The 27,587-nt window shown below is 43.4% G+C and overlaps 1 protein-coding gene and 1 long non-coding RNA gene across 2 annotated transcripts in view; one reads left to right on the forward strand and one right to left on the reverse strand.

The window, feature by feature from the left end:
- Nucleotides 1-15,457, reverse strand: part of LOC122548411 (prolyl endopeptidase-like) — a 205,495-nt gene extending 190,038 nt beyond the window's left edge. The window contains exon 1 of the mRNA XM_043687029.2: nt 15,370-15,457. Within this exon, the coding sequence (XP_043542964.2) occupies nt 15,370-15,408 (39 nt within the window). The 5' untranslated portion in view covers nt 15,409-15,457. The remainder of the gene's footprint in view (nt 1-15,369) is intronic.
- Nucleotides 15,458-15,577: 120 nt separating this feature from the next.
- On the forward strand, nt 15,578-23,805 carry LOC122548414 (uncharacterized). Its single transcript, XR_006311227.2, has 3 exons — nt 15,578-15,648; nt 19,641-19,810; nt 23,010-23,805. It is a non-coding gene; the product is annotated as an uncharacterized LOC122548414 (long non-coding RNA).
- Nucleotides 23,806-27,587: the final 3,782 nt, after the last annotated feature.

Consider the following 27,587-nt stretch of genomic DNA (forward strand, 5'->3'; position numbering starts at 1 on the left):
ACGAGAGAGAGAGAGCACGAGAGAGAGCGCGAGAGAGAGCGCGAGAGAGAGCGCGAGAGAGAGCGCGAGAGAGAGAGCGCGAGAGAGAGAGCGCGAGAGAGAGCGCGAGAGAGAGCGCGAGAGAGCGCGAGAGAGAGCGCGAGAGAGAGAGCGCGAGAGAGAGCGAGAGAGAGAGCGCAAGAGAGAGCACGAGAGAGAGAGAGCACGAGAGAGAGAGAGCACGAGAGAGAGCGCGAGAGAGAGCGCGAGAGAGAGCGCGAGAGAGAGAGAGCGCGAGAGAGCGCGTGCGAGAGAGAGTGCGAGAGAGAGCGCGAGAGAGCGCGAGAGAGAGCGCGAGAGAGAGCGCGAGAGAGAGCGCGAGAGAGAGCGCGAGAGAGAGCGCGAGAGAGAGAGAGTGCGAGAGAGAGAGCGCGCGAGAGAGAGAGAGCGCGAGAGAGAGAGCGCGAGAGAGAGAGAGCGCGAGAGAGAGAGAGCGCGAGAGAGAGAGAGCGCGAGAGAGAGAGAGCGCGAGAGAGAGAGAGCGCGAGAGAGAGAGAGCGCGAGAGAGAGAGAGCGCGAGAGAGCGCGAGAGAGAGAGAGCGCGAGAGAGAGAGAGCGCGAGAGAGAGAGAGCGCGAGAGAGAGAGAGCGCGAGAGAGAGAGCGCGAGAGAGAGAGCGAGAGAGCGAGAGAGAGAGCGAGAGAGAGAGCGAGAGAACACCTGCACAGTTACTGCCTTTGCTGTTTTGAATTCATGTATCACTGGACATCAGAGTGCATCTGGGAAAATTAACAGTGCATTTCACAACTAATCTTGGAGGAACCAGTTTGGGCGAAGTTCACAACACAGAATCAGATAAATTAATCGTTTTAATTGTGTCCAATAGAAAGGCTGCAGTAGTGAGTAGAATGAGTTCTTTCTTGATTATATGTTTTTGGAGATATGTCTCTTGATTAAACTTAAAATATAAGCCATAATTAATAACATAACCTGAGGCAGTGTTTTGTAGAGGAATAAGACGGTGTTATTTTCTGGGTATGTAGATTGTGAAGGAGCAAAAATGGCCTTTAGTACAGTGATATGTACTTCTTGTCAGATGTGGGAGTTTAAAGAGGGTTTAAGGGTTACTGCAGATTATATCTGCCAAAAATACTGTTAGATGTAAATCTTATCAGATTGAATGGATCGGTTGGAGATACAGTTAAAAGCGATGAGGAATTTGCAACAGTAATAGTATGTGATGGATGGCAGTTATAGGGAGGGAAGAAAGTCTCAGATACAGTCACATAGATCGGTTAACTGCAGGAAAGGTAAGAGAGGTAGGCACCTGGAGTAGGAGTCTTTTGTGGATATATCCATTTCAAATAGGTATGCTGTTTTGGAAAATGTAGGGGGTGATAGATTCTCAGGGGAACATAGCATGAACAGCCAAGTTTCTGGTATTGAGACTGGCTCTAATGCAACGAGGGGTACGTCGGCTTCCAAGAGATCAATTGTGTTAGGGGATTCTGTAGTCCGAGGTACAGACAGACGTTTCTGTGGCCAGCAGCGAAAAAATCAGAATGGTGCGTTGCTTCCCTGGTGCCAGGATCAGAGAGGGTGCAGAATGTTCTTATGGGGGAGAGGGGCCAGCAAGAGGTCATTGTCCACATTGGAACCAATGATATAGGAAGGGAAAAGGTTGAGATTTTGAAGGGAGATTACAGTTAGGCAAAAATTTAGTAAGAAGATCCTCAAGGGTATTAATATCTGGATTACTCCTAGTGCTATGAGCTAGTGAGGGCAGAAATAAGAGGATAGAGCAGATGAATGCATGGCTGAGGAGCTGGTGTATGGGAGAAGGATTCACATTTTTGGATCATTGGAATCTCTATTGGGGTAGAAGTGACCTGGACAAGAAGAATGGATTGCACCTAAATTGGAAGGGGACTAATATACTGGCAGGGAAATTTGCTAGAACTGCTCGGGAGGATTTAAACTGGTAAGGTGGGGGGGTGGGACCAAGGAAATTGTGAGGAAAGGGATCAACCTGAGACTGGTACAGTTGAGAACAGACGTGATTCTGGATTAGAGTGGTGCTGGAAAAGCACAGCAGTTCAGGCAGTATCCGAGGAACAGGAAAATCGACGTTTCGGACCAAAGCCTTCATTAGGAATAGAGGCAGAGTGCCTCCAGAGTGGTAAGATAAATGAGAGGAGGGTGGGGGTGGGGAGAAAGTAGCATAGAGTACAATAGGTGAATGGGTGTGGGGATGGAGGTGATAGGTCAGAGAGGAGGGTACAGTTAGTAAGTTTGCAGATGACACCAACATTGGAGGCATAATGGACAGCGAAGAGGGTTACCTCAGATTACAACAGGATCTTGACCAGATAGGCCAATGGGCTAAGAAGTGGCAGATGCAGTTTAATTTAGATAAATATGAGGTGCTGTACTTTGGGAAAGCAAATCAGGACAGGACTTATACACTTAATGGTAAGGTCCTAGTGAATGTTGCTGAACAAAGAGACCTTGGAGTGTAGGTTCATATCTCCTTGAAAGTGGAGTCGCAGGTAGATAGGATACTGAAGGCGGCGTTTGTTACGCTTTCCTTTATTGCTCAGAGTATTGAATACAGGAGTTGGGAGGTCATGTTGCGGCTATACAGGACATTGGTTGGGCCACTGTTGGAATATTACATGCAATTCTGGTCTCCTATCGGAAAGATGTTGTGAAACTTGGAAAGGTTCAGAAAGGATTTACAAGGATGTTGCCAGGGTTGGAGGATTTGAGCTATAGGGAGAGGCTGAACAGACTGGGGCTGTTTTGCCTGGAGCGTCGGAGGCTGAGGGGTGACCTTATAGAGATTTACAAAATTATGAGGGGCATGGATAGGGTAAATAGGCAAAGTGTTTTCCCTGGGGTCAGGGAGTCCAGAATTAGAGGGCATTGGTATAGGGTAAGAGGGGAAAGATATAAAAGGGATTGAAGGGGCAACTTTTTCATGCAGAGGGTAGTACATGTATGGAATGAGCTGCCAGAGGAAGTGGTGGAGGCTGGCACAATTGCAACGATTAGGAGGCATTTGGATGGGTATATGAATAGGAAGGGTTTGGAGTGATATGGGCCGGGTGCTGGCAGATGGAACTAGATTGGATTGGGATATCTGGTCGGCATGGACGGGTTGGACCGAAGGGTCTGTTTCCATGCTGTACATCTCTATGACTCTAGATATCTAAAGAAGTAATGTTTGAGAAAGCATTTCTGTATTGTATTGAATGTTCAGAATTGTAGAATAATACAGCAAAGGCAATTCAGATCATCATTCAGTGTTGAGAAGAGTAATCCAGTTACTTGCACTCGCCAGAACCTTTATTTTTTTCCCGCTCTTTCAGTATTTATCCGTTTCTCTTTTCAAGTGCACTACTGGTGGCTCCTCTACAGTATTTAGACAATACTTTCAAAACTGCAGCTATCCATTGTGTCAAAAATCTTTTTTTTCCATGTCTCAGGTGACAACTACTTGATGAAGGAGCAGTGCTCCGAAAGCTAGTGCTTCCAAATAAACCTGTTGGACTGTGGTGTGGTATGATTTTTAACTTCGTACACCACAGTCCAATACCAGGATGTCCAAATCATGCATATCAAATCTGTGCTGTCTTCAACCACTGTAAGTAGTATCTCTCCAATGAAACCTTTCACATTATAAGCACCTTTATCAAATTTCACCTTAATATTCTTTGCTCTAGAGAACAATCAATCCCAGCTACTCTTGATTGTTCAAGTAACTAATTCCTTAACTCTGAATTCAAGTAATTCTCTTTTATGCATCTTCAAAATCTTCATGCCCTGCCTAGACTGAGCTCCCAAGAAACAGACAATATGTGGAGCTAAAATTATGCTTTATATAATTTTGTCATAACTTCCTGGATTTTATACCTTTCCCTTTCGTTTGAAGGGCCCAGGATCCCATATGTTCATTAACTGCTTGTCTTGCCACTTTCAAAGAATTGCACAAAATACTTTTCTTATCATGCAGGAATTCTGATGAAGGGCTCTTGCCCGAAACATTGATCTCCTGCTCTCTGAATGCTGCCTGACCTGCCGTGCTTTTCTCGCAGCACACTCTCGACTCTGATCTCCAGCATCTGCAGTCCTCACTTTCTCCTAATAATCCAGAGACCCAAAGGAAAGTTCTGAACCATGGGTTCAAATCCCACCACAGCAATTCAAAAAATTTAAAGTCATTTATTAAAATTAAGTAATGATGGCTTAGCTGGAAAACGGTGTTAGGTAAACGTTTAGCTCATGTGTGTCCCTTAATCTTTAGGTATCCTTACCCACTATAAACTATGTGATTCCACACCCACAACAACGTGATTGACTCTAGAAATTCAAGGATTAAGAAGTGAATTCTGGCCTTGGGAGTTATGCCCATCTCCCATGACAGAATAAAAGCAATTCAATATCAGGAAATTACAGCATATAAGACTCTCAACTTTCAGTAATTTCTGCAGAAAAATCAATTGCAATATCTAGTTCCTCAACATTCCTCAACATGAAATTTGAAGCCCATGCCCCTTGGATTAAAAGCTCCATTACAGATCAACTAAGCTAACCAGATCACATAAGAACTTCCTGCACAAAGGCAAAAGGTAAAAGAAAACAGTTCACATGCATAGTTTATCTATTTTTTAATTCACTTGTGATATTTACTGTGGAAAAGGAAATGGAAGATATAGATTGAAGGGAAATAGATGGTGACACCTTGCAAAATGTCCAGATTACAGAGGAGGAAATGCTGGATGTCTTGAAATGCTATCCACGATCCCCAGTACCTGATCAGGCGTACCCGAGAACTCTGTGGGTAGCTAGAGAAGTGATTGCTGGGCCTCTTGCTGAGATATTTGTATAGACACAGGCAAGGTGCCGGAAGACTGGAGGTTGGCTAATGTAGTGCCATTGTTTAAGGAGGGTGGTACGGAAAAGCCAGGAAACTATAGACCAGTGAGCCTGACATCGGTGGTGGACAAGTTGTTGGAGGGAACCCTGAAGGACAGGGTGTACATGTATTTGGAAAGGCAAGGACTGATTAGGGATAGTCAACATGGCTTTGTGCGTGGGAAATCATGTCTCACAAACTTGACTGAGTTTTTGGAAGAAGTAACAAAGAAGATTGATGAGGGCAGAGCAGTAGATGTGATCTATATGGACTTCAGTAAGGCGTTTGACAAGGTTCCCCATGGGAGACAGGTTAGCAAGGTAGATCTCACGGAATACAAGGAGAACTAGGCATTTAGATACAGAACTGGCTCAAAGGTAGAAGACAGAGGGTGGTAGTGGAGGGTTGTTTTTCAGACTGGAGGCCTGTGATCAGTGGAGCACCACAAGGATCGATGCTGGTTCCTTTACTTTTTGTCATTTACATAAATGATTTGGATGTGAGCATAAGAGGTACAGTTAATAAGTTTGCAGATGACACCAAAATTGGAGGTATAGTGGACAGCGAAGAGGTTTACCTCAGATTACAACAGGATCTTGACCAGATGAGCTGAGAAGTGGCAGATGTATTTTAATTCAGTTAAATGCGAGGTGCTGCATTTTGGGAAAGCAAATCTTAGCAGGACTTCTACACTTAATGGTAAGGTCCTAGGGAGTGTTGCTGAAACAAAGAGACTTTGGAGTGCAGGTTCATATCTCCTTGAAAGTGGACTCACAGGTAGATAGGATAGTGAAGGCGGCATTTGGTATGCTTTCTTTTATTGGTCAGAGTATTGAGTGCAGAAGTTGGGAGGTCATGTTGTGGCTGTACAGGACATTGGTTAGGCCACTGTTGGAATATTGCATGCAATTCTGGTCTCGTCCCTATTGGAAAGATGTTGTGACATGGATAGAATAAATAGACGGGGTCGGGGAAGTCCAGAACTAGACGGCACAGGTTTAGGGCGAGAGGGGTACATATAAAAGAGACCTATAGGGCAGCTTTTTCACACAGAGGGTGGTACGTGTATGGAATGAGCTGCCAGAGGAAGTGTTGGAAGCTGGTACAATTGCAACATTTAAACGGCATTTGGATGGGTATATGAATAGGAAGGATTTGGAGGTATATGGGCTGGGTGCTGGCAGGTGGGAGTAGATTGGGTTGGGATATCTGGTCGGCATAGATGGGTTGGACTGAAGGGTCTGTTTCCACACTGTACATAAGATTCTATGTCGGCTTCACTGACAGGACCAGCATGCGTTGCCAATCCCAAGATGTTCTTGAGAATGTAGTAGTGAGCTGCATTTCTGAACCCCTGCAGTTCATGTACTGTATATACACCACAATGCAGCTGAGGATGGAATTCCAGAATTCTAACCCAGTGACACTGAAAGAATGGCAATGTATTTCAAAATCAGGATGGTGAGTGGCTTGGAGGTGAACTTGGAAATTCCCATGTATCTGCTGTCCTTGTTCTTCTAATAAATGTGCCGTGGAGTTCGAAGGTGCTGACTTTGGTGTATTCCTGCAGTGCATTTTATAGATAATATACACTGCTGCAGAATGTCGGTGGTGGACCCAATGAATGGTGTGAATGTGGTGCCATTCAAGTAGGCTGCTGACCTGGATGGTGTCAAGATTGTTGTTGATGCTGCATGCATCCAGGTAAGTGGTGGATATTCCATCACACCCTTGACTTGTGCCTTGTAGGTGGTGGACAATCTTTGATGAGTCAGGGGTTGAGTGGCCTGATGCAGTATTTTTCAGCTATGACTTGTTCTTGTAGTTGCTGCATTTATATAGTGTGGGCAGATCAGTTTCTCATCAATGGTCACTTCAAGCATGTCGATACTGACAGATTCAGTGATGGTAACGCCATTGAATGTCAAGGGAGGCAATGAGATTGTCTCATATTGAAGATGGTTATTGCCTGGCATTTGATTAGATTACTTACAGTATGGAAACAGGCCCTTCGGCCCAACAAGTCCACACCGACCCTTCGAAGAGTAACCCACCCAGACCCATTCCCCTACATTTACCCCTTCACTTAACACTATGGGCAATTTAGCATGGCCAATTCACCTAACCTGCACATTTTTGGACTGTGGGAGGAAACCGGAGCACCTGGAGGAAACCCACGCAAACATGGGGAGAATGTGCAAACTCCACACAGACAGTTGCCTGAAGCAGGAATTGAACCTGGGTCTCTGGTATTGTGAGGCAATAATGCTAATCACTGTGCCACCGTGCCGCCCATAGAGGATGGTTTCGATCCATTGACCTCTGGGTTATGGGCCCAGCACGCTCCTGCTGCGCCACTCTGCTCCCACATTTGTGGGCACAAATGTTGTTTGCCACTTTTCAGTACAAGCTTGGATATTGTCCAGGTCTTGCTGCACATGGACATGCGATTCATTAACTGAGGAGTCGCAAATGGTGCTGAACATTCTTCAATTATCAGCGAACATCCCCACTTCTGAACTTATGATGGAGGGAAGGTCATTGATGAAGCAGCTGGAGAGGGCTGGGCTTAGGACATTACCTTGACAAACTCCTCCGGGGTGTTCTGGCGGTGAGAAGACTACCATCTTCCTGTGTGCCAGGAATAACTCTAACTACGAGTTTTCCATCTGATTTACACTCATTCCAGTTTTGCTCGGGCTCCTTCGCTCCTGGATCGAATGCAGTCTTGATGTCAAGGTCTGTTACCCTCATCTCACCTTGGAATTCAGCTCTCTTGTCGATGTTTGAACCAAGGCTGTAATGAGGTCAGGAGCTGAATGGTACTAGTTGAAGCCAAACCAAGCGTCACTGAGCAGGTCATTGTTGAGCAAGTGCTGCTTGATACACTTTCCATCATTTTACTGATGATCGAGAGTAGATTAATGGAGTGGTAGTTGGCCGAACTAATTTATCCTGCTTTGCATGTACAGATCATATCTGGGCAATCTTCCATATCGTTGGGCCAGATGTCACTGTTTCAGCTGTATGGAAAAGCTTGGCTAGGGGTGTGACATGTTCTTCTGTACTATTGCCAGAATGTCATCAGATCCCATAGCCTTTGCAGTATTCAGTTAGTCCAACTGCTTACATAGAAACATAGACCGTAAGAATTAGGTGCGGGTGTTGGCAATTCAACTCCTTGCGCCTGCTCCACCATTTAATACGATCATCATGGCTGAACTCATCGTGGCCTCAACTCCACTTTCCTGCTCCCCCTTCAATCCATAAATAAAATTTTGTCTATATCCTCCTGACATTTACTCAATGTCCCAGCATCCACTACAGTCTGTGATACTAAATTCCACAGATTTATGACCCTTTTAAATAAACAATTTCTCATCTGCTTTATATTTGCTACCTATTATCCTAAAACTGCTACCTATTATCCTCTTGTCGCAGATTGTCCCACATCAAAAAACATTTGTAGTGTGAAATTGAATTGGTTGAAGAATGACACATGTGGTGCTGGGGACCACCAGAGGAGACCAGAATGAATCATCTAGTCAGCACTTCTGGCTGAAGATTGTTGTGAATGCTTGAGGCTTATCTGGGCTCTGCCTTCAATGATAATGGGGATCAAAGTTTGGGTGAAGATTTGTAGCTCGGGTGCTCATTGTTGTGGTTCTATTCGCCGAGCTGGAAATTTTTGTTGCAAACGTTTCGTCCCCTGTCTAGCATGTCACCTAGACAGGGGCCGAAACGTTTGCAACAAAAATTTCCAGCTCGGCGAACAGAACCACAATAATGGGGATCTTTGTGGAGACACTTCCTCCAGCAAGTTGTTTAACTGGATATCACTACTCATGACTGGATGTGGCAGGACTGCAGACCTTAGATCTAATTTGTTGATATGGCCTCGCTCATGTCTGTCAATCACTGTCAGCTTATACTGTTAGCACACAAATAATCCTGCTGTTAGCTTCACCAGGTTGACACCTCATTTTTACGTATACCCAGAAGTGTTCCAGGAATGCCCTCCTCCACTCTTCACTGAACCAAGGTTGATCCACCGGCTTGAGGCTAAGGTAGAATGGGTATATGCTGGGCCATGAAATTGCAGATTATGTTGGAATATGATTCTGCTGCTGATGGCCCACAGCACCTCACCTGTGCCCAATCTTGAGTTGGTCTAATTCAATTCTGCCCATATACCACAGTAACAGTGCCATACAACACGATGTAAGATGTTACCAGTGCGAAGGCAGCACTTCACCTCCACAAGGACAGTACAGTGGTCACTCTTACTGATAGAACATAGAAGAATACAGCGCAGTACAGGCCCTTGGGCCCTCGATGTTGCGCCGATGCAAGCCCACCTAAACTACACTAACCCACTATCCTCCATATACCTATCCAATGCCCTCTTAAATGCCCATAAAGAGGGAGAGTCCACCACTGTTACTGGCAGGGCATTCCATGAACTAACGACTCGCTGAGTGAAGAACCTACCCCTAACATCTGTCCTATATCTACCCCCCCTTAATTTAAAGCTATGCCCCCTTGTAATACCCGACTCAATACGCGGGAAAAGGTTCATACTGTCGACCCTATCTAACCCCCTAATCATCTTGTACACCTCAATCAAGTCACCCCTAAACCTTCTTTTCTCTAGTGAAAACAGCCCCAAGTGCCTCAGTCTTTCCTCATACGATTTTCCTTCCATACCAGGCAACATCCTGGTAAACCTCCTCTGCACCCGTTCCAATGCCTCCACATCCTTCCTATAGTATGGCGACCAAAACTGCACACAATATTCCAGATGCGGCCGTACCAGAGTCTTATACAACTGCATCATGACCTCAGGACTCCGGAACTCAATTCCTCTACCAATAAAAGCCAGTACGCCATATGCCTTCCTCACCGCACTATTTACCTGGGTGGCAACTTTCAGAGATCTGTGTACATGGACACCAAGATCCCTCTGCTCATCCACACTACCAAGTATCCGACCATTAGCCCAGTACCCCATCTTTTTGTTATTCTTCCCAAAGTGAATCACCTCGCACTTAGCTACATTGAATTCCATCTGCCACCTTTCTGCCCAGCTCTGCAGCTTCTCTATATCCTGCTGTAACCTGCCACATGCTTCCTCACTGTCAACAACTCGTCCGACTTTCGTATCATCCGCAAACTTGCTCACCCAACCTTCTAATCCCTCTTCCAGGTCATTTATAAAAATGACAAACAGCAATGGTCCCAAAACAGATCCTTGCGGAACACCGCTAGTGACGGCACTCCATGAAGAAACTTTGCCATCAACTACTACCCTCTGTCTTCTTCCATCCAGCCAATTCCTAATCCAAACCTCCAACTCACCCTCAATGCCATATCTCCGTATTTTCTGCAGTAGCCTACCATGGGGAACCTTATCAAACGCCTTACTAAAATCCATATATACCACATCTACCGCTTTCCCCTCATCAACCTCCTTCGTCACCTTTTCAAAGAATTCAATAAGGTTTGTGAGGCACGACCTGCCCTTCACAAAACCATGCTGACTATCCTTGATCACATTATTCCTATCCAGATGTGCATAAATCCTATCCCTTACAATTCTCTCTAAGACTTTGCCCACAACAGAAGTGAGACTCACCGGCCTATAGTTATTAGGGCTATCCCTACTCCCCTTTTTGAACAAGGGAACCACATTTGCTATCCTCCAGTCTTCTGGGACTACTCCTGTAGACAAAGAGGACATAAAAATCAAGGCCAATGGCTCTGCAATCTCCTCCCTTGCTTCCCAGAGAATCCTAGGATAAATGCCATCAGGCCCAGGGGACTTATCTATTTTCACCTTTTCCAGGATTTCCAACACCTCTTCTCTACATACCTCAAAGCCATCCATTCTACTTATTTGTGCCTCAGTATTCTCATCGACAACAATGCCCTGTTCCTGAGTGAATACTGAAGAAAAGTATTCATTCAGTGTCTCCCCAATCTCTTCCGCCTCCACACGCAACTTCCCCCTACTATCCTTGACTGGACCTATTCCTACCCTAGTCATTCTTTTATTCCTAACATACCTATAGAAAGCCTTAGGGTTTTCCCTAATCCTATCTACTAAGGACCTTTCATGTCCCCTCCTTGCTGCTTTTAGCTCTCTTTTCAGGTCCTTCCTGGCTACCCTATAACTCTCAATCGCCCCAATTGAACCTTCACGTCTCATCTTGAGGTAGGCCGCCCTCTTCCATTTAACAAGGGATTCCAATTCCTTATTAAACCACGGCTCCCTCGCACGACCCTTTCCTTCCTGCCTGACAGGTACATAATTATCAAGGACACTCAATAGTTGCCCCTTGAACAAGTTCCACATATCATTTACACTCTTGCCTTGGAGTCTACTTTTCCAAGCCACACATCCTAAGTCATGCCTCACCGCATCATAATTTCCCTTACCCCAGCTATAATTCTTGCCCTGTAGTACACACTTATCCCTCTCCATCACGAGTGTAAAAATCACCGAATTATGGTCACTATCCCCAAAGTGCTCACCTACCTCTAATTCTAACACCTGGCCTGGTTCGTTACCCAGAACCAAATCCAGTATGGCCTCACCTCTTGTTGGCCTGTCTACATATTGTGTCAGGAAACTCTCCTGCACACATTGAACAAACACTGACCCATCTAACGAACTTGAGCTATAGCTTTCCCAATCAATATCAGGAAAGTTAAAGTCCCCCATAACAACCACCCTATTACTGTCACTCATCTCCTGAATCACCTTCCCAATCCTTTCTTCAATGATTCTAGGACTATTAGGAGGCCTGTAAAAGACTCCTAACAGGGTGACCTCACCTTTCCTATTCCTAACCTCAGCCCAAACTACCTCAGATGGCAAGTCCTCATCCATCGTCCTTTCCACCGCTGTAATACTATCTTTGACAAGCAATGCCACACCTCCCCCTCTTTTACCCCCACCTCTGACCCTACTAAAACATTTAAATCCCGGAACCTGCAACAGCCAATCCTGTCCCTGTTCTAGCCATGTCTCCGTAATAGCCACAACATCGAAGTCCCAGGTACCAACCAACGCTGCAAGTTCACCTACCTTATTTCGTATACTTCTTGCATTGAAGTATACACACTTCAAGCCACTTCCCTGTTTACAGGCACCCTCCTTGGAAATTGATCCCATGTTCCTCACCTCCCTACACTCCAGGCCCTGCACCCTGAAGCTACAATCTGGGTTCCCATGCCCCTGCCGAGTTAGTTTAAACCCCCCCCAAGAGCACTAGCAAACCTCCCCCCAAGGATACTGGTTCCCCTCAGGTTCAGGTGTAGACCATCCTGTTTATAGAGGTCCCACCGTCCCCAGAAAGAACCCCAGTTATCCAAAAACTGGAACCCCTCCCTCCTGCACAGATGCAGGAAGATTAGTGGGGATAAGGTCAGGTATGCTTTTCCCTGTCCACCTGTCACAGATGCAATCTAGTAGCAATGTCCTTTAGGACCTGGCCAGTTTGCTTATTAGTGCTGCTTCTGAGACATTCTTAGCACTGGACATTGGAATCTCCTACCAGAGTACATTCCCCATAGAGTGTTCGATGTGGAAGAGCACACAGTTATCAGTCAAGGGAGGAAGGTATGTTGTAATTAGAAGTTTCCTTGCTCATATTTAACTTGATATTGTGAGACTTCAGGATATACGGGGTCATTGTTGAGAGCTTGCAGAGCAACTCTCTCCCGATGTAACTAATCTGTGAGCCAGTTCTCCCAATTTTGGCATTTGTCCCCACGTCAGCAAGGAGGCATTTGCAGAGTCATTAGAGCTGTTTCTGCAGTTGTCACTTCTGGTGCTTAGGTTAATGCCAGGTGTCCTCTCTGGTTTCATGTCTTTGTTTAGACTTCATAGTGATTATTACAACTGAATGGCTTGCTAGGCCATATGCACAACTATTTTTAATGTATTTCTGATTATTAGTTGAAGTTAGAGCATTTTATAATTATTTTTCTGTTACATTAGTCTTCTTTTTCCTATTTCTTATGCTCATTGCCATACTTTATTTAGAAGATATTTTATTTGCCTCTTCCACCTCTTGAGATTTTCTTTGAATATTTTCGTTGCCTTTTATAGTTTAGTAGTTTGTTTTGTTTTAAGGAGAATTAGTATCCATTTAACTTTTACATCTATATTAGTTGTTATAAAGTCACTGCTTCTAGTCCAGCTATAAATACATGCATGCATGAAATAGATTATAGTTATTGAAGCTCATTTTACAATATGATCTAACTGGTAAAAAGAGATTTTCAACAAATAATCAGGATTCTTTCAAACATTACAGTATTTTGCTGACACTACAAAATCCAGTTTTCTTTTCCTCCAGTTTGTACTAGAGTATCAACAGACATTTTTTAGCTAAGATAAAAACGCTTTTGTGCAATTCATACCTTAGAATCGCAACATTTTAAAAGATTAGTTTACAGTAAAATGCTTTGAATATTCTGAAGTTGTAAATGGAATCCTAAAACTTAGTCCCGGCATTATAATATTCTTGTCAAATAATCACCCAAAATTAAAGGCATTAGATATAGTTCTTTGAGTTAAAGGGATCAAAGAGTGTAGGGTGAAACTGGGAAGATCAACCATGATCATACTAAATGGCTTTTTCCCATTCCCCATGTTTCTAAGTCAGCTAGCAGGCTAGCTTCAAAACTGGATATATTTATCTACCATATGTGATATAATTGATGTTGTCCCAATTTATTATCTCAATTGCTTCATCTCACCAAATCAAAATTTTATTGCCTTCTCAACTCAGTCGGTTCCCTTTGAATCTCTATTTCAATACAGCTGAATGATTATCAGGTAACTTCGAACTCTTAACTTCCGAACACCTTAACACCTAACTAGTCATTATTCAACACGAGCTTTGACAGCAAGGACAACGAGATGGATCATCATCAAGTCCAATTCATCCTCATGCATGTTCATAAAATTCCTGTTGGAGTCAGGATCAGCAAATTATGCCCATACTGCAATCGTACATAGAATTAAGCAATGAGCAATTCTGAGAATTTTATGGTTTTTACGGCTCAGCTAATCACAAATAATTGGAATTATATCACAGCAACATGCTGGCAGCTTGAGGAGTAGGGAAAAACTGACAAAAGAATGAATGTTCTGTGCAACCAGGATGTGAAACACAATCCACTATGCTGAAACATGGAAGTTCCTGGTTAGTACCATCTGCTGGTTAGAACAGTTGGTGTTTAATCCATCAAATCAAGGGAAAGCCAAGCAAAGAACACATTCATAGGTTGACAAAAACATAGTAAAACAAAAATCAACTACTATTGGCAGTTCTGAAGAAGGGTTGCAAGAAAAGTATGTACTATGCCTGCTAATTGAAGGGGTTAGAACATGGAAAATAGATTATTATATAAACAAATGTGAAGTTATTTACTGTGTTGAGAAAAACAGGAAGGCAGAATATTTCTTAAATTAGCAATGTCCAAAAAGATCTGGGTGTCCTTGTTCATGAGTCACTAAAAGTTAACAAATGAGTGTCGCAAGCAACTCAAAAGAAATAGTATAGTTGAATAGTTGGCATGCATTTCAGAGAGAATCAGAATACAGGATAGAGATGTCTTGCTATAATTGTATAGAGTCTGAGTTATTCCTCACTTAAGAGCATTATGTATAGTTTGGGTCTCCTAATCCACAGAAGTGCAAATGAAGGTTCATCAGATTAATTCCTAGGTTGGGATATCTGGTCGATATGGACGGGTTGGACAGAAGGCTCTGTTTCCATGCTGTACATCTCTATGACTGTTTTATGAAGACAGATTGAGGAAACTAGGTCTGTCTGCTCTAGAGCTTCAAAGAATGATAGGTGTTCTCATTTGACACTTAAAATTCATACAGGGCATAACAGGATGGACGTAGGTGGATGTTTAACCTGGTAAATTGAGTCTAGAACCAGGGAATATAATCTCAAAATAAGGGGAAAAAAATTAAAACCGAGATGAAGAGGTATTTCAACGTTCAGAGGGTTGTGAACTTTAGGAATTTTCTCTCCAGAGGTCTAGGGAAGCCCCATCGTTGATCAACTTCCAGATAAGACTTGATAGGTTTACGTAACTCCCCTCTCCCGTGGGACCACCCCGTCTCCTCCCACCAGAATCTTACCCCATGTCTACCCAATTTGATAGGTTTGTGGAGATTACTGACATTAAAAGGTAGTGCAGGAAAGCAGCAACGAAAAGATGATCAGCCACGATCGCCGCTGCGGGACCACACAAGGCCTGTGTCTCCCCCACCGCTACCATTCCTCCCCCCGTTTTCTTCCCCAGCCTCCATCCCAAGCAAACAAACACGCCATCCTCCTGTAGACACTCGCAAGTCTCCAGCCGCAAGGGTACCGGGGACGAGAAGGGACGCTGCCCACCGGAGCGGCGTCGCTAAACAGCTACCCGGCTGAGCCCACTCACCACCTCGAGCCGCTTGGCCTCCGGGTATTTGTGAGCCATTGTCCCGCAGCCGCGTGCACCCCTCGAGCCCAACCGCCCGGCGTTCCACACTGCGCTCAGTGACACGTCACAGAGGCCCCCGTGCGCTCCACCACGCCCCCACCAACCACGCGCTGCCGGAAGTAAGTGCTGCCCCACGTGGGCGGTGGCTGCAGCAGCAACCTCCGGAGGAAGCGGACCCACTCAGGCGGGGCGACCTCTATCGAGTTGTCTGCTTCCAACAGCGTGCAAACTCATCAGGTGCCGCATATGTCCCAAGTTCGTGGTTTGGCGTAGAGGTGACGGGATTCTCCTGTTACTTGGAGAGGTTGCGAATAGAGAAACAGCTCGCCCTTGTCCGTGTGGATGTGGGAGCTGGGATTCCTCTCGGGGGCGAGATTCGAGCTGGGGGCCTGTTGAAAAATTCAGGGGGTCGCAGGTTTTTAAAAGAGATCGAGGAGTGTTTCTCTCTCCGGCTCCCAAGGGTTGTAAGCATTTGGAATTCTCCGCCTCAAGAGTTGGTGGAGACAGAGTCTTCTTACCTGAAAGGCAGAGGTGGACGAAGTCTTGATGGCCAAAGTTAAAAATCACACAACACCAGGTAATAGTTCACCAGATTTATTTGGAAATACCAGCTTTTGAGGCATTGCACCTGATGAAGAAGCAGCACTCCAAAAGCTAGTGATTCCACATAAACTTGTTGGATTATATCCTGGTGTTGTGTGATTTTTAACTTCGTACACCCCAGTCCAACACTGTTACCTCCAAATCTTGATCATCAAAGGCACAGGTGGGAATGTGGTGTCCTCAAATCAGCCATGATCTTTGTGAATGTTGGAAATAGGGCTGGAGGGGCTGAGTGACCTCCTCCTCCTCCCTGTCTCTCCCCACCTTACCCCCTCCTCTCCCTGTCCCCCTCCCCTGTCACCTCACCCACCGCCTCGTCACAACTATCTCCTGCAACTTTTGCAATTGCAAAACCTGCATCCACACCTCCCCTGTCAGCTCCACCCAAGGCCCCAAAAGAACCTTTCACATCCATCAGCATTTTGCCTGCATCTCTACACTTGTAATTTACTATATCCGTTGCTCCCAATGCAGTCTCGTCTACATTGGGGAGACAGGACACTTACTCGCAGAGTGCTTCAGAGGACATCTCCGGAACACCCACAGCAATCACCCCGTGGCCAAACACTTCAACGGGGTGGCACAGTGGCTCAGTGGTTTGCACTGCTGCCTTAGCAGCAGGGATATGGGTTCGATTCCTGCCTTGGGTGACTGTCTGTGTGGAGTTTGCACATTCTCCCCATGTCTGTGTGGGTTTCCTCCGGGTGCTCCAATTTGCTCCTGCAAAAATGTGCAGGTCAGGTGAATTGCCCATAGTGTTAGATGCATTAGACAGGGGTAAATATAGGGTAGGAGAATGGGTCTGAGTGGGTTACTCTTCAGAGGGTTGGTGTGGACTTGTTGGGCCAAAGGGCCTGTTTTCATACTGTAGGGAATCTTAAAAAAAAAAATTCCCCCTCCCACTCTGCCAAGGACATGCAGTTCCTGGGCCGCCTCCATCGCCACTCCCTTACCATCCGACGCCTGAAGGAAGAATGCCTTATTTTCCACCTCGGGACTTTCCAACTCAGTGGCATCAATGTGGATTTCACCAGTTTCCTCATTTCTCCTCCCCCCACCTTATTCCAGTTCCAACCTTCCAACTCGAAACCCCCCTCATGACCTGTCCATCTTCCTTCCCACCCATCCGCTCCAACCTCCCCTTTGACCTATCACCATCACCCCCCATCTCCATCTACCTAATGCACCCTCAGCTACCTTCCCCACCCCTGTCCCATTTGTCTCTCCACCCTCTCCTGCTCCTCAGATGCTGCTTGATCCGCTGTGCTTTTCCATATCTCAACCCATATCCCTCCAAACCTTTCCTATTTATGCATCCATCCCAATAACTTCTAAACGTTGTAATTCGGCCTGCATCCACCACTTCCTCAGGATGTTCATTACACATACGAACCACCCTCTGTATAAAATTTGCCTCCTGTCTTTTTTAAAACTCTCTCCTCTCACCTTAAAAATGTACCCACTGGTCTTGAAATTCCCCATCTTGGGGAAAAGACAACTACCATCAATTCTATCTATACCTCTCATTATTTTATAAACTTCTATCAGGTCACTTTTCAAACTCCTACATTTCAGTGATAAAAGTGTCAGTCTACCCAGTATTCCTTTATAAGTCAAATCTTTGAAAAGTTTTCCAACAGTTACATCAGCATCCAGTTTTTTTTTTAAATACAGCAAGGTCCCATACAATTAATTGGGTTTAAAGCAATGCCCAAGACCACCTCAGGTACAACAGCAACGAGTGCCAATGCAAGACTTTCTTCTTTTGAGGTGTTAATCATATTTTGATAGTGTTCGTGGAACAATGAATGGTGACCTTGAGCCAAATAAAATTCTGCTGCTTTACAGCTACCACCACGGGACTTTTTGAAACCATTGCAGGTTTTTATATGTTGAAAAGATGACAATTTGGCACTCTCTCAATAGTGCACTGAAATCTAAGCCTAAATTACACCATCTGACTCAGGCAACAATGATTTCAGTGCTTCAGAGTTTATACTTAGTCTGCTCAAGTCCCAGTGACTCATGCATCATGGATCACTGGTGAAACAAATTATTTTTTGTAGTTCCATGCACCAAGACACAGTGCTGGAAATTGCTGTGGGTGTTGGGACCAAGTTGAGATTCTCAGCCTACACTTGCTCACAGTGAGATCAGTGGAGCAATTTTGTGGGAGGTGGTCTTCTAATTGGCTGCCACAAAGTTAGCCACTCTTTAAGAATGGTCAAAACTTCACAGGAAGGCCCTAGCTATACTTTAGGGACATATGATTTTTTGATAACAGATGCTGGCTTTGCTCGTATTCTGGGTCAGATTTTTAAAAATCATTCTTTCATGTTCTGATAATGTCAGTGATTCCATGTGGACATTGCTGTTTTAGATTTTTAAAATTATTATTCATTCATAGAATGTGGGCATCTCTGGCTTTGCCAGCATTAATTGCCCACACCTAGTTGTTCAGAGGACAGTTAAGAGTCAACTACTTTGTTGTGGGTATCTGCAGACCATTCCTTCATTGAAGGATCTTAGTATACTCGACGGGCTTTTTTAAACAATCAACAATAGTTACATGATGGCTCTTATGCTTGCTTCTAATTCCAGAATTTTGTGACTGAATTCAAATTTCACTAGCTGTCATGGTGGGATTGGAACCCATGTACCCATAACCCGAGGTTCCAGATTACCTGTCCGGTGAAAATCAAGTTCAAATTTTAGCATTTGTACTGATCTGATTCCCAATACATGTATTGTCCTTCGCTCGTATCAGCACCACAGACTTTATCTATAGTCTGCCAACTCTAGTGAAACCAGACATGACCTGGTGAATAGTAATCCTGATAATTAAAGCTTTTAAAGGGAAATAATCTAAAGTTCAGAAAAAGTCCAAGAGAGGGATTTGTGACTATTTCTGTTTATTCCATTGTGACATTGGTGCATTATCTTGGAAACAATGATTTGGAGGTGCCGATGTTGGACTGTGGTGTACAAAGTTAAAAATCACACAACACCAGGTTGTCGTCCAACAGATTTATTTGGAAGCACTAGCTTTCAGAGCATTGCTCCTTCATTAGATGGAACCACCTGACGAAGGAGTAGCACTCCGAAAGCTAGTGCTTCCAAATACCTGTAAACCTGTTGGACTATAACCTGGTGTAGTGGTTTTTTAACCTTGGAGACAATGGCCTTTGTAGTATGTTAGGATGACTACTTCATGTTTGTCATTGCCAGAGTCCAAGGTACATGTTTCCATCAGTTCCCACCAGTCTGTTCCATAGTTTGTGTAACAAAGTCTACATTTTCCCTCTCTTGCTATAGTACTGTCTTCTGATATTGCCCATTCATCACTTTTAGTGCTCCCAATTGTTCTATATGAAGCTGAAGAAGTTGTGTTTAGACCCTCTGCAGACTAGAATAATGAGAAGAGACCTCTGTGAAATGCATGAGATTCTGATAAGGTTTGACAGGTCTAGGTATTGAAGGCTGAATTTTCCTAGAATTCGTCTGAATCAATTTAGCAAAGTTCCTTTTTGAGCCCAAGTGAATTTTCTTACAATATTCTCCAAAACACCTCATTAGCTATGCACCATCATCCCATGTTGTCCTGCTAACTCTACTTTCCCTCTCAGAACAGCAGAAGTTGTCGTCACTGCTGGGACCTTCCCAGGATTCCCAGTGCCAAGTGATTTCAGTTAGGAGTCATCCTGCATGATTCCTGTGATTTGTCCTGGAGGGAGTGAACAGAGACGAGTCAACTCCACACTTTGCTAGCAGTTACCTGGAGGTCCTAGCAAACAAGGTGATGAGAAGGATTCTGTAATTCTGTCAGCTTGGTCCAAAGTTGCCCCATGGGCTGTTGCCATTTTCACAGTCTGAAGGAGTGGACAAAAATACCATAAGAAAGTCACTGACCTTCTGCACACTCCATATAATGTTCAGTACCACTGTCATCTTTCTGCTATCTCATACTCATTCTAACTCTGCTACTACTGCATCCATCTCCCGCCCCGGCTAATGCCGTACCACTCTCATTATTACATGTAACATCTTCCCTCACTTACTCTTATCCTCCCCAAACTTCCAGACTATAAGACCCTTATGCGTTCTGTTCTGCTCAGTCACTCAGGACACTCCTCACCCTCCCCCATTTGCACCAGCAGTAATAGCTGTGCCATCACTTTCATCTCTCAGTTGCTCCCTTGGACTCCTTCCAGGTGCACTCTGGCTGAATCCATTGAATTGGTTCTTTCCCTTCATATTATGTGTGCTGGCAGGAGCATTACCATGATAGGTGCCAGTGTGCTCCAAAGTGCACCTTTGAAGTGCAGAACTGTATTGTAAGTGGGCCAGCAATGTGTCAAGATGAAGCTGGTGCAGGACAACTTCTCATGTACCCTGACACTTTAGTAACTGCTGTCAAAGATGGAAGTTCAGAGGAGCAAGCATTGAATTGGAGTCACCGTGTACCTGCTCTGACTTTCATATCAGGAATTAATGTCACCTGGTTTCTATCCTTCATACGGGAGAATATTAAAATGAATGTCAATGAAGTGAGATTAGGTAATAATGGTATGTTAATGAATTGCTGGCTAGCATCTACTGCCTGTCCCAAGTTGTCTTGAGAAAATAATGGTGACCTGTCGTCTTAAGCTATTGCAGTCCATGTGCTGTAACTTGATCCATCAGGGAGGGAATTCAAGGACTTTGACCCAACGACGATGAAAGAACATTGATATATTTACAAATCAGGATGGTGAGTGGCTTGGAGGGGAACTTGCAGGTGGTGGTGTTCCCACGTTTGTGCTGCCCCTTTTTCTAGCTGGAAATGGTCGAGGGTTTTGAAGGTGCTGTCTAAGTGTTTCTTTGAATTTCTACAGTGCATTTTGAATATAGTACACACTGCTGATACTGACCATTGGTGGTGGAGGAAGTAGAAGCTTGTGGATGTGATGCCAGCACAAAAGTGCAGATGCTGGAGGTCGGAGTCGAAAATTGTGGCACTGGAAAAGCACAGCAGGCTAGACATGATCTGAGGAGCAGGATTTTACTGCTGCTCGGATGCTGCCTGATCTGCTATGCTTTTCCAGTGGCGCACTTTTCGACACTGGATGTGGTGCCAATCAAACGGGCTGCTTTGTCCTGGATGATGTTGACCTTGATGAGTGTTCACAGAATCATAGAATCATCACAGCATGGAAGCAGCCGTTTGGCCCATCAAATCCACACCAATCTTCTGAAAAGCATCCCACCCAGATCCACTCCCCTATAACCCTACATTTCCTGTGGCTAATCCACCTAGCCTACACAACCCTAGATATTATGGGAAGTTTAGCATGGCCAATCCACCAAACCTGCACGTGTTTGGACTATGGGAGAAAACCGGAGCACCCAGAAGAAACCCACGTAGACATGGGGAGAATGTGCAATCTCCACACAGTTGCCCAAGACTGGAATTGAACTCGGGTCCCTGGTGATGTGAGGCAGCAATGCTGACCGCTGAGCCATCGTGTTGTTGAAGGTGCACTTATCTAGGCAATGGGAAATACTCCACACTTGTGACTTGTACCTTTTAGAGGATTCCTGAGAGGAATCAGAATGAGTTATTTGTTGCAGTGTTCCTAGTGTCTGATCTGCTCTTGTAGTCATATTTATATGGCGAGTCCAGTTGAGTTTTTGGTCAATGGTAACCCCCAGGATGTTACTGTGGGATTGTCAAGAGGTGGTCATTGTATTGTCTGTTGGTCATTGCCTGGCTTTTGTATGGTCCGAATGTTACATGCCATTTGTCAGTTGAAACCTAGCTATTGTCCAGATCTTGTTATATTGGACATGGATTGTATTAGTATCTGAGCAGTCGTGAATGGTGCTGAGCATTGTGTGGTTATTGGCGAACATCGTCACTTCTGACCTCATGATGGAGGGAAGGTCATCAGTGAAGCAGCTGCAGATGATTAGGCTGAGGAAAAAGCTCTGGAGCCGATGTGACTGACCTCCAACAATCACAACCATCTTCCTATGTACTAGGTATGACTCCAAACATTGGATAGATTTCTCCCCGATTCCCAGTGATTCCAATTTTGTTAGGGCTCCTTGATGACACACTCATCTGATCATGGCCTGGATGTCAAAGTCTGTCACTCTCACCTCATCTGATGGTGCAATTATCTTCCAGCCGACTAGCGAGAGTAACTGTCTTATTATTCAAAACATGAATGCGGAATCGGATACGTTGTCTTGACATTGAGGATCAAACTTTCTGATATCACCATATTTTCCCAACTGACTCACCATTGCCTACATCATTCAGTGTTTGGGCAGACTCCACTCTGAGAGTTTGTTTTCTCAGGTTGGAACTCTAAAACGTTGGGCAGAGCACAATTTCAGGGTAAGTGATTAATCTTATAGGATAGAAATGTGGAGACATTGCTTCATTCAGAGCATTGTTAGTCTTTGGAATATTTAACTTTGTGGTGGTTATAGATTCTTCATTGTGAAGTAATGGTCTTAGACATTGTTCAATCAATGGTGAACATTCTCATTTTCTGATCTTGTGTTGGAGTGCTCACTGATAAAGCAGCTAAAGATGATTAGACACTGTTCGAAGGAACTTTGGGCCAAGAGTACCAATGACATATCAAAGTGAACCAAAATAACTTTCACAAGCAGTGCTTTTCATTTATGCTGGAAAATTGCGTCCTCTTTAAAACTTCTTATTCCATATTCAGTATTTCCTGTTCAGGATGAGATCTCATTTAATTGTGTTACAACATAATACTGCCTGTACAAGCATGAATGAAAGATTTGTCAAGTACCACGCTTACCTCTGTGCAATGTTTTTGAAAATAAAAGGATTTTGTTCTTAGAAGGAATGAAAACTATCTTTAAATGATGTAAGTCAAGGGGCTGAATAGCTGCCCACGGTCATTAGCTGAGTGTGTTTAAGACAGATGATTGATACAGCGTAAGCAGCCACTGTCTAAAATAAGTTATACCAACAGGTGCATGTGGAAAAAGAGAGAGAGGAGGAGGAGAGGATCCTGGGAAAAGAGCTACTATCTTGGGAAAAGACCAAGAGTTTCTCGACATCTGCCTGAGGGAAGAACAAAGATAATACTTCAAACCACTGCCACCCCTACATCTCCCCCACCAGCTCCTCCATTCTACAGGACAAATTTGGGATCATTGAAGCATTCTCCTTTGTCATGGTCATATGCTTTCTTTGTCTGCTTAACTGACATGTATGTAAACTAATGGTTTTTAACAAACTCAATTATCTATCAGTAAAATTGCTGCAATTTGCATGCCTATAATAGATAACTGAAATCATGAATCCCCCAGGATCATGTCCTCATCTTTATGTACTGCTGTTATACAAGTAAGTTTAGCAGTCATTCTAAGCTGGCAACAATCATACAAAAAAGAAATAACACCAACAATTAATCGATCTGTAAGTATTGGTTCAGAGATGAAAGTTGGCTAACACGCTGAGAGAAATCAGTATTCTTTTTAGGGGAGGGAGACATGAAATTGTTAACATTCCCTGTTACCTGTTTAACATTTCATATCAAAAACTTAATCTCAAACTAGTTTTATAGGATTTATTCATGCCGAATTCTTCATAAAGCTTTGAAAATCCTATGCAAGTCTCTAGAAAACATAATACTTTCTAGAATGAAACCAAAGTGTGTGGTTTTCTTTCATTAAAATATATAAGGAGATGCTGCTCTTATTAATACTCAATAACTGCCTGAAAATGTTCTTTAATAAACATCTACCGGGTAGATATGTAGGGTTCATGATGTGAGACTCCTGTTTATTTAGCAGGGTGAGAGTTAATTGCAATGGATAAACCTGATATGCAGAAATAAATACAACAGCAAAATGTTTGCAGTGTAATTACATCAAACAGAAGTACTGACCAATGTATAAAAACAGAAAGTCTGACTTTTGATGTGATCAAAAATACTATGAAATTTGAGTTCCTATCCTAGTCACTTGTAATTTTTAAAGTTTTACTTGTGAAAGAAACCCTATATATAATAATTAAAGAGATTGGAGACAACATGAAATATAGGAAAGTTTAAAGCAGTTTTTGAATAACAACTTCTAAATTTAAAACCTCCAGTTCTTTTTTTCTCTACCCAATTTTTCTTATCCTACTGAAGACTGATTTAAGCTTTTGTATAGGTTTGCAGATTCCATCAACTATCCAAGAAAGCTGGTACTCCATGTGATAGTAAAGATAGAATGTCCTAAATTAATCTAGTTCCATTTGCAAATACTAGGCCCATATCCCTCTAAACCCTTCCTATTCATGTACCCATCCAGATACCTTTTAAATATTGTAATTGTATGAGCCTCCACCGCTTCCTCTGGCAACTCATTCCAAACACACACCATCCTTTGTGTGAAAAAGTTGCCCCTTGGGTCCCTTTTAGATCTTTCTCCTCTCACCATGCCCTCTAGTTCTGGACTTCCCCCAACCCAGGAAAAAGACTTTGTCTGTTTATTTTATTTATGCCCCTCATGATTTTATAAACCTCTATAAGGTCACCCCTCAGCCTCTGACAATCCAAGGAAAGCAGCCCCAGCTTTTTCAGCCTCTCCCTTTAGCTCCAAACCTGGCAGCATCCTTGTAAATCTTTTCTGAACCCTTTCAAGTTTCACAATATGCTTCCTATTGCAAGAAGACCAGAATTGCAAGCAGCATTCCAGAGGTGGCCTAACCAATGTCCTGTACAGCCGCAACATGACCTCCCAACTCCTATATGCAATGTTCTGACCAATAAAGAAAAGCATACCAAACGCCACCTTCACTAACCTATCTACCTGCGATTCTACTTTCAAGACACTATGAACCTGAATTCCAAGGTCTCTTTGTTCAGCAATACTCCCCAAGACCCTACCATTAAATGTATATGTCCTTCTCTGATTTGCCTTTACAAAACGCAGCACCTCACATTTATCTAAATTAAACTCCATCTGCCACTTCTTTGCCCATCTGATCAAGATCCTGTCACACTCTGAGGTAACCTTCGTATTTCACTGCACCTCCAATTTTGGAATCACCTACAAATGCACAAACTATACGTCCTATGTTCATATCCAAATCATTTATATAAATACTCCACTCAGCATTTTGGCTTAGTGCTAATCTTTTATCATTTCCCTATAACCTTATACATTAGTTCAATTTAAATAATCATCCAATACCTTCTTGAATGCCTCAACTGAACCTTCTTCCACCACACTTTCAGGAAGTTCCATATTCAAATGATTTACTTTATGAAACCATTTTTGCTCACCTTGCATTTGCTGCTTTTACAATAACAAGATTTATGGCCTGTGGGGAAGTATGAGGTCATAGGGCACAGAAACAGACCCTTTGGTGTAGTTGAGTTTCTGGTCAATGCTAACCCGCAGTGGGGGGAATTCAGTAATAGTAACACCATTGAATGTCAAGGGTAATTAGATTGTTTCGTATTTGCAATGGTCATTATCTGGCGTTCGTATAACGTGAATGTTACTTGCCACTTGTCAGCCGAAGACTGCATATTCTCCAGATCTTGTTATAGCGTCAAACAGATTCGTCAATCCAACCCATCCGTGCCAAACATACATTCCAATCTGCCCTAGCCCCATTGGCCAGCGTTTGGCCCATATCACACTAAATCCTCTTACACTCACTGTACTTTTCAAAGGCTTCTCACTTTTAATATACCTGACATCTGCTTCCTTTTTCAAACTCTCTATATCCCTTGACATCAAGGGTTCCCTGGACTGGCTGTCCTCCCTCTTCCAGGAACACACTGATGCTGAATAAGGTGGCATGGTGGCTCAGTGGTTAGTACTGCTGCCTTACAGCTGCAGGGATCCAGATTTGATTCTGGCTTTGGGCGATTGTCTGCGTGGAGTTTATACATTCTCCCCGTGTCTGTATGGGTTTCTTCCTATTTCCTTCCATGGTCCAAAGATGTATATGTTAGGTGGATTGGCCATGCTAAATTGCTCATAGTGTCTAGTGATGTGCAGGCCAGGTCTGTTAGCCTTAGGACATACAGGATTACAGAGATAGGGTTCTGGGTGGGATGCTCTTGGAAGGGTCGGTGTGGTTTCGATGGGCCAAATGGCCTGCTTCCACACTAGGAATTCTATGATTACACTACTTTTGGAAGACTCCCACTTTCCAAATGTAGACTTACCTGCAAGTTGCTGCTCTCAATCTGTGTTTGCCAGATCCTGTCTATTGATATTGAAACCGACCTAATTTAGACACACAACTTCTGTACTAGCCTTATCCCTTCCATAATCACTTTGAAACTTGCAAAAGTTTGCCACCTACAGCTATAAATAACAAAAAGATGCTTAGCCAATTCAAAACACAAGATGGCAGTCACGTTCTATTTGAATTATAATTTGGCTCTAGTGCAAACATTAAAGAGGCAGTAACTTGAGACTGTAGCTATTGCAATACTTATTTACATGATATTTATATAAGCTGACAAAAAGTGTTGACATCAAACAGGATGATAGATTTCAGCTACTGTTTAAAAATCAAAAATGTTGAATGAACAGGTGTTTTTTGTCTAGTTCACAGTGGCAGTTAATGAATACTGCTCCAATGTTTAAATAAACGTGGCTTGAATGTTTTCTCATTGCCATGATGGGAGAAAATTCACCCCAGTCAACAATTGAAAATGGTTTCACGTTTTCTTCTGTAGTAGACAAAAAGGTAGACACACACAAACAAATATATAGCATTGGGAGGAAGTGCTAACCGTAAGACCATTAGAAATAGGAACAGGAGTAGGCCATTTAGCCCCTTGTGCCTGTTGCGCCATTCAATAGATCACTTTCCTGCCCTTTCCCTATAACCCAATCAGGCTGCTTTTATTTTGTAGTTCACACCATTATGAATATTTCTCCAATTGGGTTAAAAAAATTGACAGTTCTTAATATGCTTGCAATATTTAGCTAATTTCCTTTGCCCTTCATAAATCCAATTGATCACTTTTGATTAGTTCATTCTAAAGTCTGAAGTTTTCATATATTCCATCTTTTATTACATTCTCTAGTCTTCCAATGATATATAATGAGGGAGAGACATGAAAGTTGCCTGGCTGAACCTATTTTACTCTGTAGAACATTAGTCTCTTAATACAGACTAACCTTCAATCTGCCATAAAATTAAGTACTTGTTTTGTAACTATACCATTTCCAAATCTACCAAATGTTGGGTTACTTATATCCAATAATATTCAATAGAATGGACAAGTGAACAAACCATGACAGGATTCGAATACAAGAATCCATCGTTCCTGAACATTACAATGAAAAATATAGAAAAAGGACAAGTAGAGAAATTGTTTACTCGGGTAGTTACTCGGTTACCTCCGAGTACAACAGGTGGGCCAATGGGCTGAGAAATGGCAGATGGAGTTTAATTTAGATAAATGAGAGAGAGTGTGTTTTGGTAAGACAAATTAGCACAGGACTTAAACAGTGAATGGTAGGGTCCAGGGGACAGTTGTCGAAAAAGACACCTAGGCATGCAGGTGCATAGATCCTTAAAAGTG

Source organism: Chiloscyllium plagiosum, unplaced genomic scaffold, assembly GCF_037043375.1.
Source record: "Chiloscyllium plagiosum isolate Xiang-an unplaced genomic scaffold, Cpla_swu_hap1 HiC_scaffold_3, whole genome shotgun sequence".
Classification (NCBI taxonomy): domain Eukaryota; kingdom Metazoa; phylum Chordata; class Chondrichthyes; order Orectolobiformes; family Hemiscylliidae; genus Chiloscyllium; species Chiloscyllium plagiosum.